At 42.4% G+C, this 27,840-nt stretch overlaps 1 protein-coding gene across 2 annotated transcripts in view; it reads right to left on the bottom strand.

Annotated features, from left to right (window-relative positions):
• COL22A1 (collagen type XXII alpha 1 chain) overlaps positions 1-27,840 on the bottom strand; it is a 235,023-nt gene that overhangs the window by 166,580 nt on the left and 40,603 nt on the right. For both annotated transcript variants that reach the window (XR_008235346.1, XM_052788276.1), the window contains exon 4: positions 1,494-1,568. Coding sequence is in view for 1 of the 2 variants with exons in the window: in XM_052788276.1 (XP_052644236.1) it covers positions 1,494-1,568 (75 nt within the window). In the remaining variant the exon portion in view is untranslated. The remainder of the gene's footprint in view (positions 1-1,493; positions 1,569-27,840) is intronic.

Here is a 27,840-nt window from a genome sequence, read left to right on the forward strand (position 1 = left end):
GACACTTCCAACCTGAACTAGTCTACAGATCTAAGACAGCAAAGTCATCTTTTAAGTTAAAATGCTGAATATTGACTTACTTTCTAGGAGGGAGGTGGGATTTGAAGATAAAAGGAAAAATAAGTCAAAAACTTTACAGAAGAGCATAAGTATATGTATATACATATATAAACCCATATATGCATCTACACCTCACTCTACTCAAAACTTTTGCACCACACCTGAAGTGGGATTCCTGTCCTTTACACATATTTTTGAAGTCAGATAAAAGCATAGAATCTATTAATTAGCACTTGAATTAAAATTCAGATAAACATGAACTAGACTTAGACAGCCTTTTGCAACTCCATTCTTCTGGAAAGGATCATATAGAAGATGAACATCTGAGGAGGGACACAATCCTCCCACTCATTTTGAGCAGTAGCTTCCACTGCAAATAGGTTCATTCAGAATCAGGAGGGCTATTTGCTGAATAGCTCTACTGTTTGCACAGCCCAGTGACAGGAGGACTGTCAGAACAGGTTAATGCAAGACCCAGCAACAGACAGCAGTTGAAAATGGGTGTTTGGGGATTATGAGTTTGGGTCTAATGACCAGAAAAGAGGTTATCACCCAGCATTATCACAGGCATAGATGTAATCAGACTGCAGCCAAAATAAGCTGCCTACAGACAGCACAGTTGGAACTGATATTTTGTGCAGGCAGTGAAAATCCCCCAATGAAAAAACTCTGAGCGAGTAGCAGAGCTGTCAAACCTTGACCATTTCTACTCATAATCAAGTTGCAGAAGAGCCTCTGGCCTCCCACTGCAGTGACTTATGTTCTTGGGTCAGTCACAGGTATTCCCAGTACATCCTTGATGGGCAGATTTTCTCTGCCAACAGCTCAAACAGTCTTGGGGGGCTGAAAAGAGGCGCAGCCCACGCATATATCTGACAGATTAAGTCCTTCAGCTGGCTGGAAAGATATATCAGAACTCACAGAAACGCAGAGATATCACCAGACTGGCTTTCCTCTTGATCTTTCACTGGCGTTTCAGAAAAGATGGTTCTTTTTGAAACTTTTTATCTTTTTTTTTTCTTACTTACACATATATAAGCATTTCTTCAGTGGTAATTACCATTGTGCTTGGATGTCCCACAACAATCACAGATCAAATAAATGGACATTGAAACTCACCAAACGTGGAGTGGTAAAAAAAAAAAGTCATCTCCAAGACTTATTGCAGTCCTTTATCTACTACACTAAGCTTCACTGGTTTTTTAATTTGCTGCCATATCAAAAGAAAGCTCACGATTAATTTGCTGTTGACTGTCAACAGATAACTCTTTTCCAGCCCCGCAGTTTCTAATATACTTCTCCACCACTGAATGTGTGTTGGATTAAGAAAATGCCAACTAGGAAACGTGTAGTGAATCAGAGCATCACAGTAGAAACATACAATTATACTATTTCAATTCCCAGATGTACAGCAGAAAAGTGTGCCTCTTTACCTGGAATCTCATCAGTCCCCCCACTGGTGTGTTTGAATCGATCTCCTTCCACATGGACATTTGGACACAGGACATCTGAAAAGCCAAAGAACCAGTACAAAATTATCACAAGTAAACACATCATTTTAGAAGCTATAGAACTAATAAAGGTTGATCTCCTGGGTTTTGTCCAACTCTTGCACATAGTCCCACAGCAATAATTCTGTTCCCAGTCTCTGCATGTCCTAAATACCCTTCCTCTATCCTATCCCCTAACCACATGCTGCGTAAGAGACCCAATACACTACGTCTGGTTTTGAGCCACTTTTTGCTGACTGGCCAGCCAAGAAGCCAAACAGAATAGACAACCTGAGCCTTTCCTTGAGCTAGGACATCACTCTGGGTTTTCCTCTTTCACCGGTCTGTAAATCTGCATGAAAGTCACAAAAACTTAAGAAAAGATAGAATAAGATTCCACTCTCAGATTGGTTGGAAGTTCTGACGGCCCAGCTGACACTGGGGTGCTGCCCAAACTTTTCAGAAAGGACAGCTCCTACCCAGAAAAAACTCAAACCTAAAGTGCTAAGATAGGAAAGAGAATCCAGAGCACAGAAGAACGAAGGGACTTTAGTCACACCAAGGTCCCATCACAGGCCAGTGTCAGAGACAAAAAAGTGCCCACTCTCCTATATCTTACTGTATTACGTGTGATTCCCCTGTTAACACTCCTCCAGGACCATGACTATTTATGTGTCTGCTCCTTGAGTTTGTTCAAGCAGAAAGCAGAGTTAAATATGACTAAAACTTTGAAGAATATTCACCCCTACACACAGGTTCCAAAAATGTAATGAGAATACCCAACCTTTGTCAGCCATTTCTCATGCTTCCAATTAGTGTCAACACAATTGCAGGTAAATGCTTTTCTGCAGAGAACTGTCTACCTATCCACGTCTTTCCTGCCATATCTTTGAAGCAACATTTATTCATGCTTTGTTTTCCCAGATCAATAGGTATTTGCGCACTTGTAAACAATGGGGACACATAGCTCAAGTGCCGTGGTTTAACCCCAGCCAGCAACTAAGCACCACGCAGCTGCTCACCCAGTGGGATGGGGGAGAGAATCGGGGAAAAAAAGTAAAACTCGTGGGTTAAGAACACTTTAATAGAGCAGAAAGGAAGAAAGTAATAATGATAATAATAATAACAATAATAAAATTGCAATAAAAATAATAAAAGGATTGGAATATACAAAACAAGTGATGCACAATGCAATTACTCACCACTCACCAACCGATGCCCGGTTAGTTGCCCAGCAGCCATCCCCCCAGGCCAACTCCTCCCAGTTTATATACTGGGCATGACATCACATGGTCTGGAATACCCCTTTGGCCAGTTTGGGTCAGCTGCCCTGGCTGTGTCCCCTCCCAACTTCTTGTGCCCCTCCAGCCTTCTTGCTGGCTGGGCATGAGAAGCTGAAAAATCCTTGACTTGGTATAAACACTACTTAGCAACAACTGAAAACATCAGTGTGTTATCAACATTCTTCTGGTACTAAATCCAAAACATAACACTATACCAGCTACTAGGAAAACAATTAACTCTATCCCAGCTGAAATCAGGACAGAAGGAATCGGTTTAATGAGAATATAAAAATGAACCCCTGACTTCTTACTTCTTGCACAGCCCCACATTTATGTCCTTTCTCTGATTTAAAGAACAACCAGGTGAGGACAGCCAAGTCCCATTCCTTCATTTGCCCAGTTGCACACATGATGATACACATATTCTCTGCAGTTGCAATACTCATCTTGATGCATATGGTATTTAGCATCATCTCCACCTGGTGTTCAGTACTTTATTCCTTCAGTATCATTAATTGTTGTGCTCGTAAAGGAGCAGCAAGGGCCAATTGCTCCCTAAGGGATGGGGAGCCAGGAGCTGAAGGTGACCAAGCCTGGGTAACACCCTCACCAATGGGGCACAATCTCACAGGGCTCTCTGAAGACCTTCTACAGCAGGTCTACCTTGAATTGTTTGTGAAGCTACATCCAAAATCATGAGATAAAAATTACTTTCCTGAGGACATGGCCAGCATGCTCTGTATCTCTCCTTCTGCTTCCTGACTCAGGAAAAAAAACAATATTCCACAATGTTTGGTTAAGCCTAGCAATGAAATCAGAAATTTTTCCTGCTTTATTGTGCTAATGAATTTACAGCACAGATTATCAGCTGCAGATGAGGCACTCTCAGCTCGGTGGAAAGAAAGGGGACTGTAAAAGTCATTGCCAGAAGCCCCAACAGCCAACACAGCAATCAAAAGCAGTCAAACACATTCAGGCATCCCTTTACTGCAGCAGTGGGGGAGGCCAGAGACTGATTACTCATGCAAGCGTGTGTTAGCCAGGGCATTTCATATTTTCTTTGGACCATCTTTAGGGCTGCTGCTTCTACAGATAAAATTCAGAGTAGTCACTTTGTTTTTTCACCACACCAGGAACCAATACTGATTGATGCACAGGGTGACTTTGTGTAAATTTTAGCCAGAGGTCTCTTTTGCTCCCTGATACCTGGTGGTTTGAAAGCCAGGATACATCACTCAAACCCACTTATGTCTCAACATTAGACATGTGAAAACATGTGGTAGTTTCCCCTCTATCAGAAGTCTGCACAACTTCCCAACACACTAGGGAAGCTCTCCTCTGCTAGCTGAACTTCAAGAGTTGAACAATTTTTAAACCATTAAGACTTGCAGGAGCCAAAGTTAGGCCACCTCTATTCCCATTCAAAAGTAAGCTGTACTGACAAAAGATTTGCTTAGAAGTGTCAGAAGCCCTATGCAGATGTTATACTGATCCTTTAAATTTTGGCTTTGCTAACAACGAATGCTCTTTTGGTTACAGGCACTGAGTCAGTGCAGTAAACAGCACTTCTGAGCCCTAGTCTCAGAACTGGAAGATGTATGGCTATGCAGTAAAGTAAGGAACATAAGAAATGGAAATGAGCAAAATTTCCCCAAATAAAGAGTAAACAAATGGAAGGCATGAATAAAATCACAAAAATGTCATTCACTTCTGCCGCCCAGGACTCCTGAGAGATACACAGACAAGAATAAAACATCTCAGACACGGCAGTGTACCTCTTCATGCAACAAGGAAGTAATGTCTGAATTATAGATATATAAATTATCACTCCAATCTTTAATGATATCACACACCCTCCACCAGGTCCAATTAGAAAGAACCATGGCTTCCTAGCAGGGAAGTATAAGCTAGCGAAATCTTCCTGGTTTTAGCTCCTATTTTGGAACCAGGACTATACAGCAAACTCATGCACTTGGCCTTGGTGCAGAACTGTCTTGCCACAAAAAATAGAAATGCCAATGTTAATAATATTATTCTCTTCCAGCTCTGTCCTTTAACTCTCTTACTACGTCTTAAGGTACCGTGGCCTCACTTTGGCCTTCATTTTACAAATGTCCTGTGCTCCTTTTGGCTTCTACCTTTCTGTCTGCATCTAAGGCATAAGCATAAATAGTCCACAAGGGAAAGAAAACGGTTGCAATGCTCACTTTCCAGCTACAGAATAATTCACAGAGGCACAAAAGAGGTTAGCGCTTTACCATCCAAGTTAGCAGCATGGCTACTTGTGTCCAAAGGAGCAGCATGCCAGCCTGACAGCACATCAATTGGTCCCAACCAGCAATCGGGTTTCATTGCTACACCAAGGGGTGCATTGATAGGAAAGGCAAGACAAATCTGTTCCTCTCCTGTGGAGCATTTCTATGAGATCCCTGATATAGGAGAACATTTTAACACCGAAGAAGAGTGTTTAGGCCTATTCTTTCTGCTACAGCCACACCAAACTTTGAGCAAACACTCGCGGTGCTTGGAGGATTTGAAGCGATGAGCATCCACCACAAATGGCAGTAAGAGTAATAAAATCTGCACTGGAGCTACATCTCTACAAATTTGTAAACATTTACAGATTTGCAAAAGAGAAGACAGAACTGACTTTCAGCCACCAGTCCTTGTTATGTCCTCTCTGGCCATGTCATTCAAATCTATATGAGCTTGCAGTTGCTTTTAAATACATATTGTTTAAAAGTACTTCCTTGGCCTCAACTTTATGTAATATTCTGTCAATCCTTTACTTTATCTACAAATTTTGTCAGCAAGGATTTTGCATTTATGTCCATGGAATTTTTTAATAGCACCAGAACTGCTATGTAACCCTTTTACCATTGCACTAGAAATGATGACTTTCCACTGACACCTGCTACATGAGATCAGTCAGCTCTTAATCCATTGTAGAGTGTTACTTTTTAATGCAAATGTCATTCAATACGCAATAACAATGCCTAAGAACAAATGTATTATATCTAGGTAGTTGCCATATCAACCAAACTAACTCTCCACAGAAAGAAATTAGTTTTGTTAGAGATGACCTCTTTCTCCTAAAATTATAATCCTTGAATAGGGATACATAATAATTCCCATTCTGTAATACTTTATTCACTGGCTTGGACATCAATTATTTTTTTTTTGTGAGTGAGATCAGGCAAACTGTTCTATAGCTATACCTATGAATCATTTTTCATTTTTTAATAGCAATACATTATCATAATTTCAAAGTCCCATAATTAGGGTTGTACTATGAAGCTCTATGTATGTAAGCTTGCAGACGACACCAAGCTGAGTGGTGTGGTTGACACGCCTGAGGGATGGGATGTCATCCAGAGGGGATATGACTGCGAAATCCTCCTCTGAATCCTATTTAGCACTGAATAAGCTGACTTGGTTTGTATGAGCTTCTTGTTCAAGGAAGTACAATGTAGTTTTCTGAAAGTGATCTAACTGCAGATAACATCCTTTTTTGTAAGCAAATCATACTGAGATCTGTTTGATGATAATGAGTGATTTAAGCCTCACTTTTACATATCATCCTTTAGAATATTCCCTACAAAAAAATCCCAAAGCTGTCAAATATTTTAAAATTAAAAGAGACAATACGTCTTAGAGAGTATATGCACTATCAGAGACATGTCAGAAGAGCATGTCAGCTCAGGAACTTTCACTAGCATTAAATTAATATTAATAACATATTGTCGTGAAACCGTAATAATAGGGCTGTGAGTTTGGAAAAGAACAATGTGAATGATCTGATAGTTTACGTCTCTTTGCCTCCAAGCCATTTCAAAAGAAAGTCAGGGAAAAGGGATAGAAAAAAGGGAAAAGCAAAAGCAAAACAGAAAAGAGCAGAGAGAACGAGGTGGGGGGGGAGAAGGAAGGAAGGAAAAATTCGAGAGAGAGGAGATGAGAGAGAGGAAAAGGAAAAGAGGAAAAGGAGAAGGAAAGGCAACAGCAAAGGCAAAGGGAAAAGCGCTAGTTTGACACACAAGATTCATTTAGGGTCTATAAACATACAAACAGAGCAATGACTTTGCACTGTAGTGGGCTATTAAATCTGTCAAACTCTCCCTTGAAACTGAAGCGAGACAGATTGAAACCATAAGGCAATTTTTTCTTTCTGACAGTTCCTTTTTCCACCTCTGGACTGGCTTATATGAGGAGGACATGAGGCTCTCCCTCCGCTGAGGGAGGTCCAGCCTGTGCATACATCTGCCTCGGGGCTGAGCAGTAACTCAGCCAGACCCAACGGGGCAGGTCACGCGTGGGGGAACCGCACAGCCTGCAGTGCCGCAGGACCTCGCTCTGGTGGACCGTGGTGTTCCCCCCTCACCCCACAAGTTTACGAATCTCCATTTCTACATGTACCATAGGAAGAGCAAAATTATTGGAAGAACTGCCTTCTCCATGAGTCCAATCTGAGTAGCTGTTTCCTAAAATACCCTTTTGAAGGCAAGTCCCTCGCTTGGAAAGTTTGGTTAAAGTCACGGCATCGTGTCTGTTATAGCAAGCCCTGGCCAGGAACGGTGTGATCCTGCTGCCCCTCAGGGCTTTCTATTGAGAAATCTTCCCTGTAAAGTGCTAAACACAAAACCCCAGTTGCCAGCCCTCCACCCTTTTGTCCTTAGGACTTTGCTGAGACAGTTTCTTCAGTTTCATTTTTATTCTTTCAAGAATAAGTAAGCCCTCAGCTGCCAAGGGCTCCTCCAGGGACTTGTGTATAATGAATGCTGAACACGTGTAGCTGTCAAGTTACACAAGAATAAAGTAGAGAGGTGAGACTAGAAACACAAGAAGGTTAAAGCAAATGTTATTTATTACCATGTTTCTTTTTTTTTTCCAAAGTGAGAATTTTAGGATTCCAGAATCTCAGCAGCACCCAGTGCATTGCCAGACATCCAGCTACTCTCTGCATCTCCACCATTATTCCATTCCCACAACAGAAAGTCTCCACTTTCTCTCAAAAAACGTGATATTCCCAACCTAAACATTTCAGTTGTCTCATCTGCTCTTTAGACCACCATAACTTCTGTCCATGGATAAGGAAATAGTCTGGCAAATGCAGGCCTCATTAAAAGCTGTCTCCTAAAACTTTAGACCAGACTTTAAAATATTTGCAAGGAATAACTATTCTTTAAACACTGTCCAAAGATGAACACTGAACCTTGTGTACTTTTCAGAACTAAACAATAATAACCTTTCAAGAAAGAGAGATTTGGGGGATTTGTGGGGGGAGGGGGGGGCACCTCTATAGAGCAAGCTTCTTTTTTCATGCAGTTAATATTGCAAATTTTTTCTACATTGAAACAAATTTTCCCATTGAAGCCTACACTTAAAGGGGAAGGGCCTGGTGAGAAAATTTTTTTCTTAAAGTTAAGAAGGTTTCATGAAGGTAGTTTCTCAGAGGAGCTTTCTCAGACCCCATTAGCTCTGCTCTTCAATTACTTAGATGGTTTGCTGTGCAGCAGTTCCTCCAGCACACTTAACTCCCTGCAGTCAGCTGATGACAAAAGTGACTCCTATATATAGCACTACCTTTATTTGTCCTTTTTTTCTTTTATAAAACATTGTACATGGACCATTATGAAGCCTCAACATTTAAAGGGGTTTTTTTCCCACTCTTTTAAAAATACTTCTTCTTTTAAAAGAATACCTCCACGCTCTGCCCATATTCACTAAATACTTTTTGCAAATGTTCATTGTCAGATATTCTTTCCCAGTGAATGAACTGAACCTTAAAGTGCCACCCACCCTTGGAAACAAATTCATAAGGAAAAAAACTGGCTTATTTTTCAACTACAGTGGTGGCACTGACAGTGTAATGATACTGCAATTGCTTCTATACTAACATTACAATTTGTAGCAAGGTGTAGGTAAAACAGAGCATCACAGCAATTATATGATTCCACCTTGCAGTTTAATGCCTTATGCAATTCTCACTTCCTTTCTGAAATCACACTGTATCTTCACACTGTGAACTTTAAAGTCCATCAGTGCCAGGAAAATCACTTGTTCACGGCTGCTGCAGCCAAGGTGGATTCTGCCTTTTTCCCTTCAAATAATGCCTACATTGATTATGGATGAGGGTTCCATATTTGCACACCAAGGCACTCTGTCACCACAGTGATGGGCCTCATAAATTCTCACGATGAAATAGAAAGGGAATTACAAACCCTCCCCACAACACAGCTTATAGACTGAGCAAACACAGCTACGGCCCACCCTGCTCCTCATAATATCCCAAGGCTGTCACATTTTTCCACTGAAACATTATTCTAAAAATGCACCAACACCCAGCTGAATTACTCTCCAGACTCCCCTGGCTGCGGAGAAGGTCCCAAGTGACTGCAGTGGGAGCGTAGATATCAGCATTCGCAGGGCTCCCCCCTCTTTATCAGCACAGTAGCCAGAAAATGTGATTCTTTGAGTAACCACAGTGCCTGGCACTGGTCAGTAGATGTTATATTCCACACAGAGGGCAAGTAAAACTACAACTAAGTATTATACCCGAGAGAGCATTCATGCAACATACATTTAAGGTCCCAGGCAAGAGGATGCTCTTCTTTGGCTCCTTCTGCAGGAACAGAGAAGCAAGGCTCCTTCAGAGGGCAACTCAGAGCAGAAACCCAATTTAGGTGCCCTGATTTACCCCTGAAAAAGCTACTCCCTTCCTATTGGTTACAGGGGGAACCTAAGGACACATGGTTCCCAAGTTAGACATCTATCAAAGGCACCACAGTTACATCCATCCAATTAAAACAAGCATGATTGGGTGCATTCCTGGGCACTGAGGCCAAGGCATGTTCAAGACCATGTCTATGCTAACAAATGGTCTCAGCCTCCAAAACAAGGCAGCTGCTGACCATGAACACTCCCTGGCATGTTATAAGTACCCATCTGGGCCCTAGAAATGTTCCGACAGAGTGTTAGCTTGCCTGGGCCAAAATGTGCCAGACACCGGTGCAGATGAGTGCATTACAGTGCCCAGGAACGCTTCTGGCCACATTTATGGTTACTAGTTTAGGTAAAGCCCATAAATATCATCCTTTGCTTAAGAGCTCTGTAATAAAGATCAAAAGGAGCCTCTTGGGCAAAAATGCTAAATTCATTTTATGGTCACAGGTCACCAATTTGTAAATGCATTCAGTTCAAACAAGAAAGTGGGAAAGGGTTTGAGTGCACAGCCAAGAAATGTTATCATATTTAAGTAGGGACAGGGGAAATACAGGGAGTTCTGGCATTTGCAAAACACTTGAAGTCCTTTTGAAGGTGAAAAAAGAAAAAAATTTTTAAATTCTTTTCCCACACTTTGCTTCCTGTCCTGCCTCACTTACACAGGAATTGTTCACATAAATGTGAAAAATATTGTTTTCCCCACAATGTGGCAGGCTGTGCTATGCATTTATGCCACCTTCTCACCCTGGATCCAAGCCTTTGTTTCTTCTCCTTTTGTCACCATCCACTGCCTTTTTTATTTCTCATTTCTGCCTGTCCCGTGCTCTGGATCTTGATTCCAGAAAGGACCATCCTACTACAGGTACTCACACCCCAACATCACACATGAAGTGACAACTACAGAACCCCACCAAGACAGGGAATGCTGAACAGCCCAACAGCCCTATGTCTAGGTTGATACCATACTCTAACCCTTAGCCCATCTTCAGATGTCCTTTAAAATTTCCTAGAGAAGCTCCTGAATCTTGGTGAGGACTCATCTTTCCAAGAGATATACCTACACTGCAGGATTAACTGATAGCCTCTCCCTCTCTAACACACCCCCAAAAATGCAAGAAACTTGTTGGATGGCTGACAGCAGACATATTGTCAAGAGGACTGATGTAATTAGCACCATTTAAGTGAGCAGCATACAGAATTAATTTGCACGTGCTCCCACAGGGAATAAATGGCACTATGGGAACTATGAATATAGCATCAGGCCTCAGCACTTCCAAGCTAATTTTCTTGTGTCTTCCCCTAAACAAATACATAGACTGTGTGCCAAGGAGCTTGTCGACAAACAGCACAAGGTTTTGAGGAAAGCAATTAGCAGCTGCAGTGCTTTCCACCCAGGCTGTGAGCTGATTGCTACACAGGGGCATGAGTCCACCCCTTTCTCTCCGGTTCTCCCATCTTGGGAAAGAGGTGAAGCTTCACCGTGCAAAGTGTGCTTGATCCCAGTGAACCGCAGGGTTTCTCCTGAGTGGCCAACCATTGCCTTAGCAGATAAATTGCCACGAAAATGTCTTCGTGCTGATGACCCATAAAATATTCAACAGGACGACAGTATGGAGCTGAGTTGGAGCACGTCCTCCAGAAGCCAGCAGCCACAGCGACAAGCCCTTTCCCAGTGGCTGCTCTATGGGCACAGACGGACCATGTCACTCCTGACCCAGCTACTGAGCTCCTTGGGACAATTTTAGCTGCATTCGCTGCCTGTACTTCATAGGCTAAAGAGAGCAGGGTGCTGCATGGCTGAGAAAGTTTCCTGTTTGTCTCGTCTCAGATGAAGAACAAGGATTAAAGGTACTACTCACCTGGCTGTGGGAAGACAAAGCTACACCACCTACCAAAGTGAGGATCCCCGAAGTGCAGGAAGAAGAGATCAGCACATAGTGCCTCTCTAGGGATGTAGATGAGGATTAATAGTCTGTGGATAGCAACAGAAAGCATTCCAGGGAGACTGTCTAATCTGCTGACCGTCTCACGGCTGTGGAACTGCCAAGCATCCGAAAATTCCATTGTTCTCGCTCACCTTCACACTCATGAAGTTTTATCAAATAAGGCTTTTCTCTTCCTGGATTTTGCACCATTGGATATGGATCAATTCCAATATCTATCTATGTAATGAACAAATGAGACTTCTATCATCCGTAAGAAAAGCTGAACTGAAACACCTGTGCTTTATACTCCTTTAAAAACTCGTAAGGATCAATACTACATGTGCAAGTGTTGATGTAGAAATAGGAGGAGAAGCATCTCCACTAACAGAAGTGGATCTGTCTTATCTCTTTTCATGTGCTGTTAAACAAGTCATATGGAAGCAAAATTTTGCCAGCAGCAAATTTCACAACAGGGAGATGGTAGCAACAGTAGCGAAAAAAATGCTAAAACTCTTATAGCAATGGCTGGTTTTAAGATGGACTCAAATGTTGCAAAAAGCTATTGACAAAAGAGAGAAGATGGGTTTTTTTCATTTGGTTTTTAAAGTAGCAGTTCTGTGTTATTCCTGTAATTGAAACAACTGAGATGATTAAAAATAAACTCAATGCGAAGCTTCGGTAGGTTGGTTCTCACTGAATAGGAACATTACAATATTTTTGCTATAAAACCCCATCAATCTCACTTGCACTCGGCATTCATGAAAGGCACATTCCCCAAATGAGCCCAACGGAGCGATACAGCTACAAAGCTGCCGAAGCCATCAGTTCCCACTGCTGGATGGAGGTACAAGCCAGTCTGTCCATTACCCTCCCATGTGCCACAACAACAGTGACAAGAGCATAGAGTCTCCTAATCTGTGTGCTGTCAAAATGGTGAGGTGCCCAGTTAGGGTTTATAACTGATTTTTAAAAAGCAAATCCTGAGAAGATTGAAAACGTTAATTTATTTGTTAAATTGCTATGAAAACAATGGCTTCACCAGAGTAATAATAAGAAATCCAGGTATGGCATTCTGTTACTTCAGAGTAGTTACAAAAGTGAATTAATTAGAAGCAACTTGGTTCAAAGCTGAAGCCTTTACAGCTGATCAATAAATATACACTGGTTGTACTCAAATAACTTTCAGGAGAGAAATATAGCTCAAGGACATGTTTAAGAGGGACTCTGACTGGCATTACTCTTCTGGTGTAATTACACCACTGCAAATGGAACAGTATCGTCTTCCACGTGGGTATTTTGGGGGGCTACTGTAACAGTGGCTTTGCAACTCGAACCAGCAGCAATATAATTATATCACAAGAGCAAAGCAAGGAAATTTCCATATAAATCTAAGGCTTGACTCTGGTTAAGAGCTTGTTTTTGTTTTGTAAAGAATTGTAACATCACCTTTGCAAAATAGAGGGGGGTTTAAGATAAATAAGTGATTTTAGTTACCTCTTAGAAGAAGCCAGGATAAATTAACATCCTGGCAGAAGGGCCTGGATGCACTTCAGCAAACTCAGCAGTTTGCCTGGTTGCAGTCCACATCCTTCCACTACCTGGATTTGACCTTTCATGGGCAAGACGCTGAACTGGCCACAGAGAGACAGAAGGTAGCAGTGGGCACGTGCAAGGCCCCATCACCAACTGGAGAAACCAATGTGACACTTCTTTGGTGGTAGAGCTCTTCAGAAGAGATTCTTTAAGAGCAAACCATCCCTCTGATAATCTTCATGGGGATAAACCTTGGGGACACCAATGGAAACAGCGTAAGGATTAAGTGATTGATCATGTGAGAACAAGGGCTTGTCCCAGACTGGGTACCACCACAAGCTGTCAGCTTTCAGAGCTCAGTAAACTCTCTGGTTCTGCCTTCCAGTATGCTACAGAGTCCAGCTGGAAAAAGACATTGTGCAAAATGACTGAAGGATGGCAGAATCAAGCCCAGTGCCTGCTTCCTTACATGCAAAGAGTTTAAAAGGGTCATTGACATCAACATTTGGCATCTTTACAGATTTAAAGACCTTTAAGGGACTATCTGGGTTTTACAGCTCTCAAATACTTAAAAAAAAGCTAGGCTGAAAGCATTGGGTTCAATTCTGACTTGTGTTTGGAAAGATAACTTCAGTCCAATATTAGTTTTATCCAAACAGCCTTATCCACCTGCCAGTTCCCATACTTTCTAAGGAGGTCTGCATGAGATCTGGGCGCTTCACTCCCATGGGCACTTGCAGGAATCTCTCCTCTGAAGAAGCAGAGGAGCAGCCGAAAGAAAAGCAACTAAGTGGAAAATGCTTTTGAGGGCATCTGCCCCCTCCTCTCTCCGCTGCACAAAGGATGTTACAACTGGAGCCTGGAAAGCAAGCGCTTGGGGGCTATAAATCAAAGCAGGCACAACCTGAGCTCTGTTCCTTGAGCCAGGTGCACCCAGTTCAAATGCATTCTTCCTCTTCCTTTCCCCTCCTACAGAGTTTTCCCCACTCAAAAATGTCAATCGCTCATTTTTAAGGAGAAAAAAAGAGGTCTGAAATGATGCTTCAGACAAGACAACTCTGCAAGAAGGGGAGAGGGAGAGAATCAAGCCAGAGTACAAAAAGGAAACAATTCAAGAGACAGAAAGCATGTGAGTATCAATCAGCAGCCCTGCCATTTCTGAATACTGCGGTCTTTATTCCCCACTAAGAGCCTATCTGTGCCAGAAAAGCTCCCACTTATCAAGCCCTGTGCCATAATACAGGACTGCGATACTGTGCAATACACCTGTGCCATCTTATTCATGTATTTGAAATCAAACTGTGTTATTCTTCTGCTAGTCTGCCAGCAATACAACCCAAGCCTCCACACAGACATGCCAGGATGAGTTAATGCTGTAAAAGTTTCAGCTACACAGCCACAAAAGGTACACCGCAGCGTGAGAGAATCAGTGCCTCCAGAGGACCTGCAAACTCAGCACGTGATTGTACCCGTCTCTGTGGTTCCTCTCTAGGGAGCCGAGCATGCTGAGTCTCTGAAGGGGAACATGGTTTGCACCATTTTTTTAAAATATATTAAGTAACTGAGATTTTGAACTGAAAACAGAACTTCTTCACTTTGCAAAAAAAAAAGATCAAAATAAGACATTTTAATAACTTCAAAATTTTTTCCAGTCCCTCTCCATCACCCAAAACTTATCTAAATTGGCTTTTCCCAGGAAGTTTCAATATTGATGAATTAGCATTTTCCCTATGACAGGCATTTAACTAAGAGGTCCCAAACCAATTCTGAGGTTTCTTTTCCTACACAATGTAATGTCCACAAGCCCATGCATGCAGGGGTATGTGGTACAGGAGGTGGATAATTTTACCTGCTGCCAGTTAGAAACGAGAGATTTGAAATTGATGTTTAAATCAGAAATAAACTAAAAATTGCAGGCAGAAGTACAATATTTCAGCTCGAGAGCCTCTGATGAGTCCTGAAGGACAACTTTCAGCAATTGCTCATCCTGCATGCTCCTCCCCAGTCTGAGAAGGAAAGCAGCTTCAGAAAAGCTCTTACGGACTCCAGAAAGGACACGTTTGCTGTCATCAAATGCCTCGGCAGCAGCTCAGCAGAACTGGTCTGTAGTGAAACCGATCTCCAGAAGGTGTCCTTGCAGAGTCACCGCACATTTTAAAGCACTGATTCCCACAGGTTTGGTGTTGTGTTTTTTTTTTTTTTAATTTGCACAACCCTATCTTTTTTCCAAGGACCCCTGTAACCTGCATTTCAAATTTAGGCTGAGTAACAATTCCTTTTCTTCCTTCTGGACCTTTTTTTTTTCCCTAAGTGATGCTTCTGCAGAGCATATACTGGGATGTGCTGCATCAGGTGGGGCTATGTAGCTGTGAAGTGGGATTTCACAGTCAGCTCCCCGTCCTCAGTCTGCCTCACCCGGCATGGGGGTCCACTGTGATCTTCTTCAGCACAACCCACCATGTCTTTCCCTGGGCCAGCTCACCTCTGTTGGCTCCAGCATGGCACTGGGTCGATACAGTCATGCAGCCTCAGAACCCCCACTAGTCTATGCCTTTGTACGGTGCTAAAACGAAGATGTTCTCCTTGCACCAAAGAGCCACACACGCACTGAGAACTGGGTGGTCTCTACTGCTTTAATTTAATTTTTTTCTTCCTATCAATCACATCTACTATCTCAGATATTGCTGCCCCCTTCTGCATTAGCATAGAGGCAGATTATTACTAGTATAGTCGATACCTAGGGAAGTAATTCTTGAAGTTCTTTAGCAGTTATTTCCCACACTTTATACAGAGCGTGTTGGGCACAAAGCAAAATAAAAGCAGGGAGGAGGCAGGGACAGAGCTTGGCTGGGATGTTTATGTGTCTCTACACACAAAGAGGGCCCAGCTTGAAGGGCTCACAAACACCTGGCAAAGGACAGGGCAATCAGATTTAGTTTTTATCAGGGAGCGCTATAGAAAAGCATCCCTGCAGAAAGCTCCCTGACGGTCATTCCCAGTTGCCCATAAGATCCAGAAGCAACGGGGAAGGTGTGTGGGTGCATACTAGAGAGGAGTTAGACAGCTATGCAACTACTGATCAATGCAGAGCTGTTATTTGTCCTGGATCAGAGCATCTGTCCCTCATGGGCTATGGGAAAGTAGTATCACAGCTTTACCTACTAGGGAAGTTGCCTATTCAGTGAGGTTTGGCGTGCAGTTATGCATTACCAATGCAGACGGAGAACTGGAAGAGGAGCTAATGTTATCATAGGGACTGCAATGCCTAAGGAAGTTACTACCTACCTTTTGCGGGCTGGATTCCTCCCCTCTTAGAGACATTTGAGCCTTAACTGAGCGTGGCAAAGGTTTGTGCATGTTTACCTGACCTAGTTTGCAGAGGTACAGCCTTGGGGAGTGGACAGAGATCGCAGGAGAATGATTTGTGCTTGCAGAAGTGTATCAGGGCACATGTTGGGCTGGGACTTTCTATGTGAAAGAAGGAACAGTGATGAAGTCTGCTGCAAGATTATGGCTAGACACGTTAAAGCTTTTCATTAGCGTTTTCTGATAAGATTATAAATATCCTGTATAATTGCCATTAGCTAGAGTGGCCAAAAGCATGAAGTGGCAAAAATATAAGTTCATTATAAAAATTATGCAGAATACACATGAGAGGGGAATGCAGAGGATGGAAAATAGAGCTAAGGAAGTTAATCCACTTCTTAAAAAAAACTTTTAATAACTCCAAAACACACCCCACAAGTCCCAGTGTGGACCGGTTGGCCCTTTGCCACCTTCTACTTCAGGGCAATGGAAACGGGATCCATCAGCTCAGCAAATACCGCCGGCAAACAAAGGCTCCACTGCCAGGATTTGTTGGCACCGACACCATTCCCACGCATCGCCCCACATCCCCTCCGGAGAGCAGGACTGCGTATGACATGCTTAGTCCAAGTGTCCCTGCCTGGCACCAGCACCCGGAGCTTTGTCCTCTTCCCCTCCCCGTTTCCCCCTGGGTTTTTCGGAGGCCTGAGTTGTCTGAACCATCCAGGGGGTTCCCTCGCACACCAAGCTGACCTCATTGTGCTCTGCCCCAGTGAGCACAACTAATAACCACAGCTCGCCTCCTTTAATTGAGGCTCTGAATAACCGAGAGCAAGTACCAACCCCTCCAACAAAGGCAAAGCTACCCTCTACCGCAGAGCCCAGCTGCCACTCACACAGGTCCGCGCTGGTATTTCACAAAAGCCGGTCTATTTGCATGGAAAGCGGCTATCACAGAAACCAGCTATGAGCAAACGGAGGCCAGCATGAATTCCAGGGAAGTCCCCATGGCAGAGAGCATGTCTCGATTTCCGCACCCCACGCTTGCTGAGCGCCAGCGGCTTGGCTAAGTTATTTTGTCCTGCAACAGGATTTTCTAAGCAGCTGTGGAAGCCCAGAGGAACGACATACATGCTGGTGATGAAAATTACTGCAAACCAGAGGGGGTTTTTCAGCTCGGAATACAAAACAGATCGGCTTTTCTGCAGGCACTGCTAAGAAAAATACTAATTAGTGCTAAGTGTGGTGATAGGCCAACTCTCTTGCTTAGTAACTCATTCATTAGAGTGAAATTAATCTGTATGTAGATCAATGTAAATGAGTGCAGAACGTAGCTGGATGTTTTGTTTTGCAAACACCTGTCTGCTGCTATTGCTGATAGCAGAGAAAACAAAGCTAAAAGTGCAACATAGGACACCACGAACTAAGCCCTATCCCAAATGACCAAGGCCTGCTATGAAACAGCAATGTGTCCCGTTACGGCTGCTAGTCCCCAAAACTCAGTCTGAGGATGCAGAGACATTCAGGTAAACAGAGATTAATCTAGATAAGGTTCACACAGAATTATTGGGGAGCAAAGGAAGGAGGCAGGAAAGGCAGCCTGCCTCAAGTTCCCCACATGGAGAGGTCAAAGACAGCCTTGGCTTGGTAAAGAGTGAGAAACCCTTATATGTCATACATCACATTCTTGGCTTTGGCCATGAGGTTCCAGAGCTTCTGTATTTCACTGGGCTCCTCATCCCAGCAACATCTCAGATTAGACTTCACAGTTTACTGTACAAAAACCCAAAACCACATAGAAGAAGACACCATGAAGGATGTGATGTGCATAAGGACTACTTACAAACCTGATAGCTCTGCTGCTAAAGGAAAAATGATGACAGCATTCAGGACTACCTGAGGGAACGCCCACCCACGCCCCAAAATAGCGTAGTATGGCCCAACACTTCCATACTCAAAGATCTCATCTGCTTTACAGTGCTCAACACCTCTATATTTCTATACAAACCAAACTCATTCTTTGGCCAGGAGGGCAAGAAGGCAGAGCCAACTTATTCTCCCCACTCCCATCCACCCAAATAAAGGACACCACATTCCCGCTCCCTGTTAGGGAAAGGTTCCCAGCCTGGGACTGTGCTATTCCCTGAACCATGTCTGGCCATTGTTCAGAAAGAGCTCATTAGCACAGAGTGAACCCATCCTACCGAGTGTCCCATGGGCTATGGTGGGACAGTGCCAGGGTCTGGGCCTCGTACTGGCAGTGGTGTAGCTTCCAAGGGCCTGTGTAAACACAACACATCCCTTTGGGTTGCATTTCTCCTTGTCCCACTGCGCGTGCACATGTAGAGTCAGGCTCTTCATCACTACTCCTCAGCACAGTCATCCACAGAGAAGGATGCCTTATTTAATGTGGTTGCTTCAATCCCAGAGCTCACTCTAAGCTATCTAGAACCAGCGGGGATGTGGTTGAGTTACTCCAGCACTGATTACAATGGAGTACAAAGGAGACAAGTACGTGTTAAGTCCTTATGTACCAGTGGTAGCTACTACTGGTAGCTTAGGCTTCACCAGGACGTTGCCCTATGCTACTGGCAGTAGCTGTCCTGGGAGACAAGAGAAGACACAGGCAGAATGCCTTCCAGATCACAGCGACTCTGTCCTACAAAGGCCTACACAGGAGCTCTTCTTTGGGCAGGACATGTTTTTATATGACATATGGTGTTACAGAAAGAGGGAATTTTCATGTAAGAAGGAAGACAATGCAGAACTGAGTCCTTTCCAAGTTAGACTTGATCCATCTTGGACCTTTTCTTTCCTAGCCATCCACTAGTCATCACATCATTAGCTTCACAGTAGAACTGACTGTCTTTATAATGATGAGTCCCAAGGCCAGTTCCTCTTGAATTGTTCCGCCACTGCGTCTCTGGGAAGCAGACAAGTCAGGGCGAGCGATATGGACCCAGCGCTCCTGGTGGGAAAGTGAGAGCTTGCTCTCTGCAGTGATCACCAGCATCGGCGTATGCCCTGTTTCCCTGTAAGTGTTAGATATGTGGAGTTGTCTTCTGTGCCCATAACTCACTCAGCATTAGTTACTGAGAAACATCTTGGCAGCCTTCCAGGTCGCCACACAAGAAAACCACTCTATTGCCTTATGGACAAACAAAGTCTTCAATTTGTCTCTAATCATCTCCATTAGAGCACAGTTTGCCTTCTAATCAAAGGACATGTTTTCCATTTTTTCCTTCTTCCCATCTTCCACACATGCCAGGGCCAAGATGCTGCAAACAACCCTGTACATATAGACACTTATAGATTTAAATGTCCCTCCCACCAGGGTCTGAAAGCTTGGAGTCTAAAAGAGAGACGCTCTGGTGGATCTTCTGCTAGGAGAAGGCATAGGCAAATATATTGGTGATCTCTCAACAAAGAGCTTTTTTCAGCTCACTCTGTCAGATTCACAGATTTTACAGCTACAGAAAACTATGACCAGCATCAAGGCCTCTTGTACAAGACATCAGACATCTCATGTCCCACAGCAATATCTGCTCATTTGGAAATGAATCTCTCCTTTCTCAGGAGAAAATGCTGCTAAAGCCAGCAGTTTGAGGCTGAGCTGAACAAGACCACATCTCTTACAAAGGCATCAGCCTGCATTTTAAAGAAGCCAGAGGAACACACTCTAGCATCACCCTTGGTGATCTTGTTCCAGTGATTAATTATCCTCAGAGTTAGGAAAAAATGAATCTTACATGCCCCTTGAGATGCAACCTTTAGTTTCCACTTTTGTCTTGCTGAAGGGATTCAGACAATCAGTGTGCCATACTGTTTTTCAAAGTGTTTATAGTCTGGTTCGTAGTGCAGAGGTTATGGTCTACTCAACAATTCCCATAAGTGCAACAAGTGTTAACATCACTGATGGGCCCACTGTTTTCCTGTTTCCATAGTTCTCCAAAGACATGATGGGCATTGATGGGCTTATCTCCTAATATATTATTCCACAGGTGGTTTGGGAATTTTGATCATTAACAATACCAGTGTTTAATGTAGCATGAATTTTCTAAGTCAGCGCAAGGTCATTTACAACTCCAAATAAATGAGTAATTTAAAGGTAAGATTCAGACTCAGCCCAAAGCAAAGAGTGATACACTAAACAGTCTGGAAGTCTTGTTCTAAGGGAAGTATATTTTAAACTGTTTCCTTAGACTAAGGTAATTAAAAAACCCACAATGTCCATTCTTTTAATCAGAATATGTTACTGAGATCATGTTTCTCCAAATATAATAAAGGTAAGAGGCTCCAGAGAGACCATACAATCCTTTAGCAAACATTGAGCGCATAAAGAGAGAATGGCAGTATTATCTCTGGCAGTGAAGTTCTTCTGATGAAAGGCCAGATTCATCCCTGGTCAGAAACAAGTCTTGAATCATGAGGCAGATTCACAACTGCTGTAACTACTGAGAAAGAATGAATTTGGACCTATACATAGAAAACAGAGGCAAAAGACTAGACTATGGGCACACCTCCACTTCTGATTTGAAGGGAGGGCTGGGCAAGCAACAGCTAAGGACAGGACAGTATTTCAATTAGTCTATACTGGAGCCAGTGCCGGTACCGTGTCCACAGCACCATGACTCTCTTCACATCTTGCACAAATACTGAGCAAGCCCAAGTTTTCATCACAAATTATCTGTCCAGACAAACATAAAGCTGCACGTGTAGATCCAATCTATTATTTGCATTAACTACCTTGTACATGTAGATAAACTGCTAAATGTAATTGCTTTTGAATTAACATTGCCGTGGTGTACCTTACTAGAATCACTTCATGAGCTGGCCCGTTTTAACTAAGAGAGTATCCACCTCCCACAGTTGGATTTCATCTCTTTATGCTTCCCCTTCATTGAAAAGAGCTGCCATAGCAGAATGAGTGTATCCAGCAGGGAAGGTTAAATGCTGCTAGGCAGAATCATAGGGCAGTAAGTACTGTGTTACGTTTTCCTTTGTGAAAGTTAACATTAAACACTTCTTCACGCTATCACAGTTCCTCCTCAGCTACAAACCCAAAAGTGTAGGGAGAATCAAACTTATCACCCAGCCTGATGTTTCAGACAGAAAGTGACATGAAAAGCTCCACCTAAGAGCAGGAAAACACCCAGACACTGGTTTCTCTTTACTGACTTCAGCTGCTTTTTTCATAGGTCCTACCAACCCTAGGGAAATCATCCACAACGTGTCAAAAAAACCAACACCAAAAACCCAACAAAAAATACAGAAATAACTAGACAATTATAGATACATTGCAGATACATGCCTACATTCTCCACTTTCCCATGTAAAATTATATAATTAAACATCTACTGATTTAATGAAAACTCAGTCTGTACTGTTCTGAAATTAGGACACTTCTCTCCCTCCATGGGAGCACAGATCCACCCAGCATGAATAGCATGTTTAGCCACCCCTGTGGTTTCCATTCCCCAGATTTTATTTGCTTTTACTGAAAGAAAATCATTTGATTCACTTCCAGCTAAATATATATATAAGTATATATATATATTAAAAAAATAGTGGATGCTATAAAAAGAACTGGGTGCAGAAGAAGAGAAAAGAAAGGATGCTGGATAGAGCCTGTACTCCAAAAGAGGCTAATTTCAAGGTAGGATTTGTGGAGGATGCTCAAGTCCATGGGAGATGTGGAGTCCCCCATTAGTGACCACCAGGAAGGGCTAATATCCACAAGCAGATGACCAGCCAGCACCTTCCACTTAGTGACTCAATCAATACCTCATCTCCTGCTCAGTTTGAAACCTCCAATCACAGGCACTGGCTCCCTGGGCAAAGCAGATGAAGGGGGGAGCACCCTTGGTGCCCTCAGTCCCATTGCTTTCTGGTGACAGCAGGTTACTTGGAAGCTTATGCTATAATGAAGTGTGGGTGGGGGGAGAAAAACCACAGACAAACCAACCTCTGTGACTATGAATTTATTGGCATAAATTTATCTGCTCTTCTTGGCATTTCTCCTCGTTCCACCACACCACAGAGTTACGGGTAGAAAACACTTTTCCTGAAAAGTTGTTTTTCTCCTGTACGTTTTGTGGTGAAGGGAAGACAATTATTGAGAAGAAAAAAGAAAAGAACAGAAGATGAAAGGGCCAGCATCACACAATTGCAGCCTCAAGTGCTCCTGCACCACTCCTGAACTGCGCCAACATAGCATCGTCCTGGCACAACACTGGTGACGCCTGTCAATCAGCAGTAGAAGAGACATGAACAGAAACACCATCCAGAAACCTACAGAGCCAGGCCAGGTCCATCTTGAGTGTTGGACTGTGGTGAGCACACTAGGAAGATGAGCCCCCCCACCCCATAATAACTCCACATATAGCCTGGAGTGAGGAACAATCTCCTAAGAATTTCTACATTTGGTTCATATATCTTCCCTGCTAGTAGGACAAGGGTTATTTTAGGACTGAAGAGGTTGGATCTGACACCAGGATCTCTAAGCCCCAACACACATCCTCTTTATGCTTGGGAGCACCAAACTTCTCATGGAAAATCTTCATAGTCTCCCATAAGGAAGGGAACTGCACCATGTGTAAATCAGGTCAACTAAGGTTCTTTTTTGAGGTCTTTTGCTGCCCTGTTGTGTGAGTTTAAGAAAACCATTGGACTCACTAGAAAGAACTCAGAATTTATGTAAATAGCTGTACAAAGTTGTGGCAAATCAGAGTCTAATACTTTCTCAGATGTTTGGTTAATTAAACAATTATTATCTTGCTACACTACTAGTTCATGGAAAATAATTAGCAGTGAGATATTACTGAGCATAAACACAGATGAGTGAAATGACTCCATGTTCCAGATGAGAGTCCCAAAATAAAACTTACTGCTTTAGTTATACTCTAAACTAAGACCATTAATTTTAAAAGAACTAAAAAAAAGGAAACAACCCGCAGTAGATCTGAACAAGGAAAAACTTTCTTGTCCCTGTGAGACCAAGAGATGGGTTTGGAAATTTTAGCAGGGCGGAACATTTTATGATCAAGGCATGCACCCATGAAAATCAAAGAAAAAAGCTGAGACTTTTCTTTATTACAGGCCCCCTGCTCTAAAACAAATAAATATATCCACCTCCAAAGCCAAATTACTTGAAAGATGCAATCAACTCAAAAATAGTTTGTAGAGCTGAATGTGGTGCCCATCCACTAATTTCATTTGTTTAGCAGTCCTATGCTGTATTCTTGTGCTGTCAGCAAGAACCCAGGACAGTATTTTTAACTAAATAATAATATGCAAAAGGATTTACAATGAAAAAAAAAATCCCACCCACTGGGATAAACTGCTAATTATAGATGATAAAAATCCTTGATTCTGAACCAGCCATAAATTAAAGAGATTCCTGTGTACCATCTTACATTGTATGAAACCACAGTGTCTCACAGCACATAAAGCTGTGAGCATGTAAATATTCAGTTGGTATATAAATACATTATAAATATAATATTAGCCCAAGGAAATTAATTCTTCAGGATATTATCAAGGCCACTACAGAGTTGAAGAATAGTTTATCGTATAGGTAAACAAGACAAGCATCAGTTGCTATGCTTGCTAATAGAAATAAGAACAGCTAGTAGAAATGATGTTTAGTTTTTGAAAGATTTGTAGCTCTGCAGATTTTACACTAGTCCTTAAACAGCTGTGTTTGTTAGAAATCAACATGCGTGACTCACTATTCCATCACAGAGCTCTGATAGCTTGGAGGAATATTTAGCAGATACCTCCCTAAATATATTGATTTGTAACTAACACAGTAAATTTTCTAGGACAGTTTGCCTTTTTTCATGAGATGTTATATACTCACAGTTCAACTAAGTCTCATGGCCTATGCGTTACAGCTAAGATAATGATGACTTCCTTCTGGCTTTATACTCTGTTACCCTTTTCATTAAAGCAGCGAGCTCTGAATTAATAGGGCCACAAGTGTAGAAGGACGGGTCATTTCTCTAGACGAGGAATCATGATTGCAGGTTGTCGATAAGCTGGACTAGGGCGGGAGCATTATGCTCAGTGTTTGCACTCTTAACAAGACCCTTGGGGCTGGGCACTGCTGAAATATATAGGAAATATAGTGTCAGGAATTGAAAAAAATGGATATCCAAGGTTCTTAGTCTAGACCTTTCCAAAGTCCCAAGCAGACCTCTTTTACCTCTGCTGGAGCTGTGCAGTTTGTTGCCCCAGAAAGCATTGAGATTTCAGGGTTTCAGGAATCTGAGACTCAAAGGCTGGTCTGGATCACCTCAGTCCCCTGCGATTCTTAGCCCTGAGCACATCCCTCTCTATCATGATCCTTATTATATACGTCATGCTTATATACAAGAGTCAAAATATTCACATCAAGCCATGATGTCTTCCAGCAGAGACTACTGCAGAGCCACCAGTTCACATAGACACTTCTACAAATGGCACTCTCAATGAATTCGTCAAAAAACTTGAATAAAGGTTCTTTAATTACCTAAACCCATACTTAGGAACTCCGCTGGTTCCAAGTCATTTGCCAGCTTTCCAGTCCCATTCATAGCCCCAAACCTACAGGATGCACCAGCAGTTCTTCCACTGAGCTTTTTCACCAGGTCCTACAAGCAAATTCTCAGCTTGTCTGTATGGGAGGACAGTCAGTACCCACCAGTAACAATGACTTGGTTAACATGCGAGCTGGTCTGAGCTGGCATCCTTCCCATCTTAATTCTATCGGAGTACAGTTTGTTTTGGTGTCTGACTTTGTTACAGTGAAAACCGCAAAGATCATTAAGCAAGAGTGGCTTTGCAGGCCTGTCTCAGGATGCAACCTTCATGCTTCAATTAACAACAACAACAAAAAAAAAGGCTATTTGCAGCAAAGGTGTCTTTCAACAACATTAATTAAAAAAGCTGTCTCCTTCTCTGTTACCCTTAATTGTATTTCTGCCATTAGTTGTTTTTTAAAGCATTATCTCCTTGCTATAATGAGTCAACAGACTGCAGCAGGTAGTATCACAATGCACTTTACTTCAAGGGCCAATTTATCACAACATTTAGGAAGACGACCAAGATAAGAGAGAGAAAACCATTCTTCTCACAGGAGTAGTCCCTTAGGGATGAAGGAAATTTAGCACTACAATGTTTGACCCAAAACATATGGCAATACTTGAGAATAGCTCTCTAAACTAGCATCGTCTCCTGCATTTGCACAAATACCGCAGCGTCAGGTAGCTAGATGAGAAATGTAACACACGCACCTCAGCTTGCAACCACACTGGCCTATATATGCATCAATAATGTAAATCCCAACAGACTGATTTACTGGCGTAAGGAACCAAATATTCTTGCATTCCCAGAACGCGGCGAGGAAAGATTCAGCTCTTTTGCTTTTGGCTGTCAAAGTGAGGAATCCGGTGCGAGCAAGTTATCTAAGCTCTCTCAAAAGTTAATGAAAAGAGATAGGCACTCAGAGGTTGAATCATGCCACCTGTCTTGAACAGTCTTCTTCGAAAAGGATGAATCACTCTCTGGAGGTGTCTATTCCTTTCCACTGACTATCAAAAGAGTCTAGACAAATAACTTTCAGGCCACTGCAGTTAGATAATATGAATCCCAGTGAAGATACTTGAATTTAAAGATACAATATTTTTAATTCAATTTATGGATCTCAGTTCTGATCCAACATCTGTTTTAAACTCAGAAACATCCTCAAGCTATTAGAGTTGTTTGCCAGAAAGCGTTAGCACTAGCGCCTAAAATTCTGCTGCACCATCCTACTTGTGTCATATTAGTATTGCAGCCTCTCACAGAGATGTTATGTCTTCACTGCCAAAACGGAGAGGTTTTTATAGTAGATAACTAATATATGCTATCCATCTTGCTATAAAACCCTGGAGGAACAAAGCATAGTGATTTCTACTGCAGTGTAGCTAAACGAAGTCTTGCCCAGAGGTGGTGGATTGGGTTGATCGTGTGTAGTTACACTGCAGTAAAAATGTCCTGTATTTCATCTTCACTAGGGCTTTAACATGTTATGGCTTTTTATCTACCTCGCTGTAAAAAGAAGACTGATGCTTCAGGCTGAAGGGACACAGCTTTATTTTCCAGAGTTTATATATATATATAAAAATACATATATAGAAGTAAATATGTCTTATACACATACACACATATATATGTATTTTATATATAAATTTCTTAATTTCCTGGAGTACAGATCAAGTTATAGCCAAAGTGACACTAAATGTTGACTATTAAGCTGTAAGGAAATGAACGGAGTTTTGAAACCTGACATCACACAAGGCTGCTATTGAACGGTTTAGGACAGCAAGTGACAAAAAGCACAGCATCCAACTAAGCTACCTTCCCTGAAAGATACCCTCCCTACTTCTGGCCAGCATTAGCAGTAGTACTCACAGTTCCCAAAATGGAGAGCATGCCGAAAGGCGTTTTATGCAGAACTCTGAACTTTTCTCCATCATTTGTAACTACATTAATATAGCAGAGCTTGTTACAATCTCTTATTTGCATTTTAAAGAACCTAATTAGTACTTTATAAAAAAGCAGTTCTCCTAGGTGTTCGAAATGCTCCCACTGCTTTTGTTTCACATTATAAACAGGATTACTGATTTGAAAAGGAATTTGGTATTTGCGTGTAACTTGTAGGGAACTTGATGGGATTGAAACACTAACCCTACAATTTACTAACAAAAATAGCCCACCAGCTAAACCATGCTGCAGCTCTACCACTGGGGAAAAAAATATTCTCAGCAGATCGGCACATTACAATTCAATTTTGCCTGTTGGCTCAGTTCATTTGAAAACAAAATGAGAAGTTGAAATTCAGTGGCAGAAAGGGCTGATAACCTTTACAAACTTCCACAGAAGAAAGGATGCACCACTTTATATTACCAGAGGATGACGAAGGAAATGATTATGTCATTTGAGTTTGAACTCCAGTAATAACATGAAGATCTCTTTTGCAGAGAGTCCACGTGAGGTTTACATGTATCAGAGATCTACCTACAGCTTCAAAATAAGCCCTTAGAAATTTAAATTACAAGCTCTGCTTCTGTCCTGAGCACTGGGATAAACAACACGGGCTTCTAAAGACAGCCCAGCAAGACACAGAACTGGAATCAATGGTTTCATCCTAGATCTTAAAAATAGGTGGTCCTGCCCCTTGTGTTTCAGGTGTTGACGTGACAGCTTATCTAGCTCTGAGCACGGTTTTGTTCTTACAGTTCACTTCTGCCTGTGAAATTGTTTCCAAAATCAGTTTAACTTCCAGGTGATGCAAAGACCTTGATTCAATACTGCGAAGTTCACAAGTTTTCCAGTGAAGTTGTTTGATGAGAAAGTAGCCATTTACCCAGGCCAGAGTTTTTGTGCTAAACTTTTGCCCAAGTATCACGCACAGGCAGCCTGTGACCAGCAAGGGCTGCGTCCCTCCCGTGAGACCCAGCACTCCCCGTGGTACCTCCAAGCTCCTTTGTTACCTGGAGC

Source organism: Harpia harpyja, chromosome 5 (assembly GCF_026419915.1).
Source record: "Harpia harpyja isolate bHarHar1 chromosome 5, bHarHar1 primary haplotype, whole genome shotgun sequence".
Taxonomy (NCBI): domain Eukaryota; kingdom Metazoa; phylum Chordata; class Aves; order Accipitriformes; family Accipitridae; genus Harpia; species Harpia harpyja.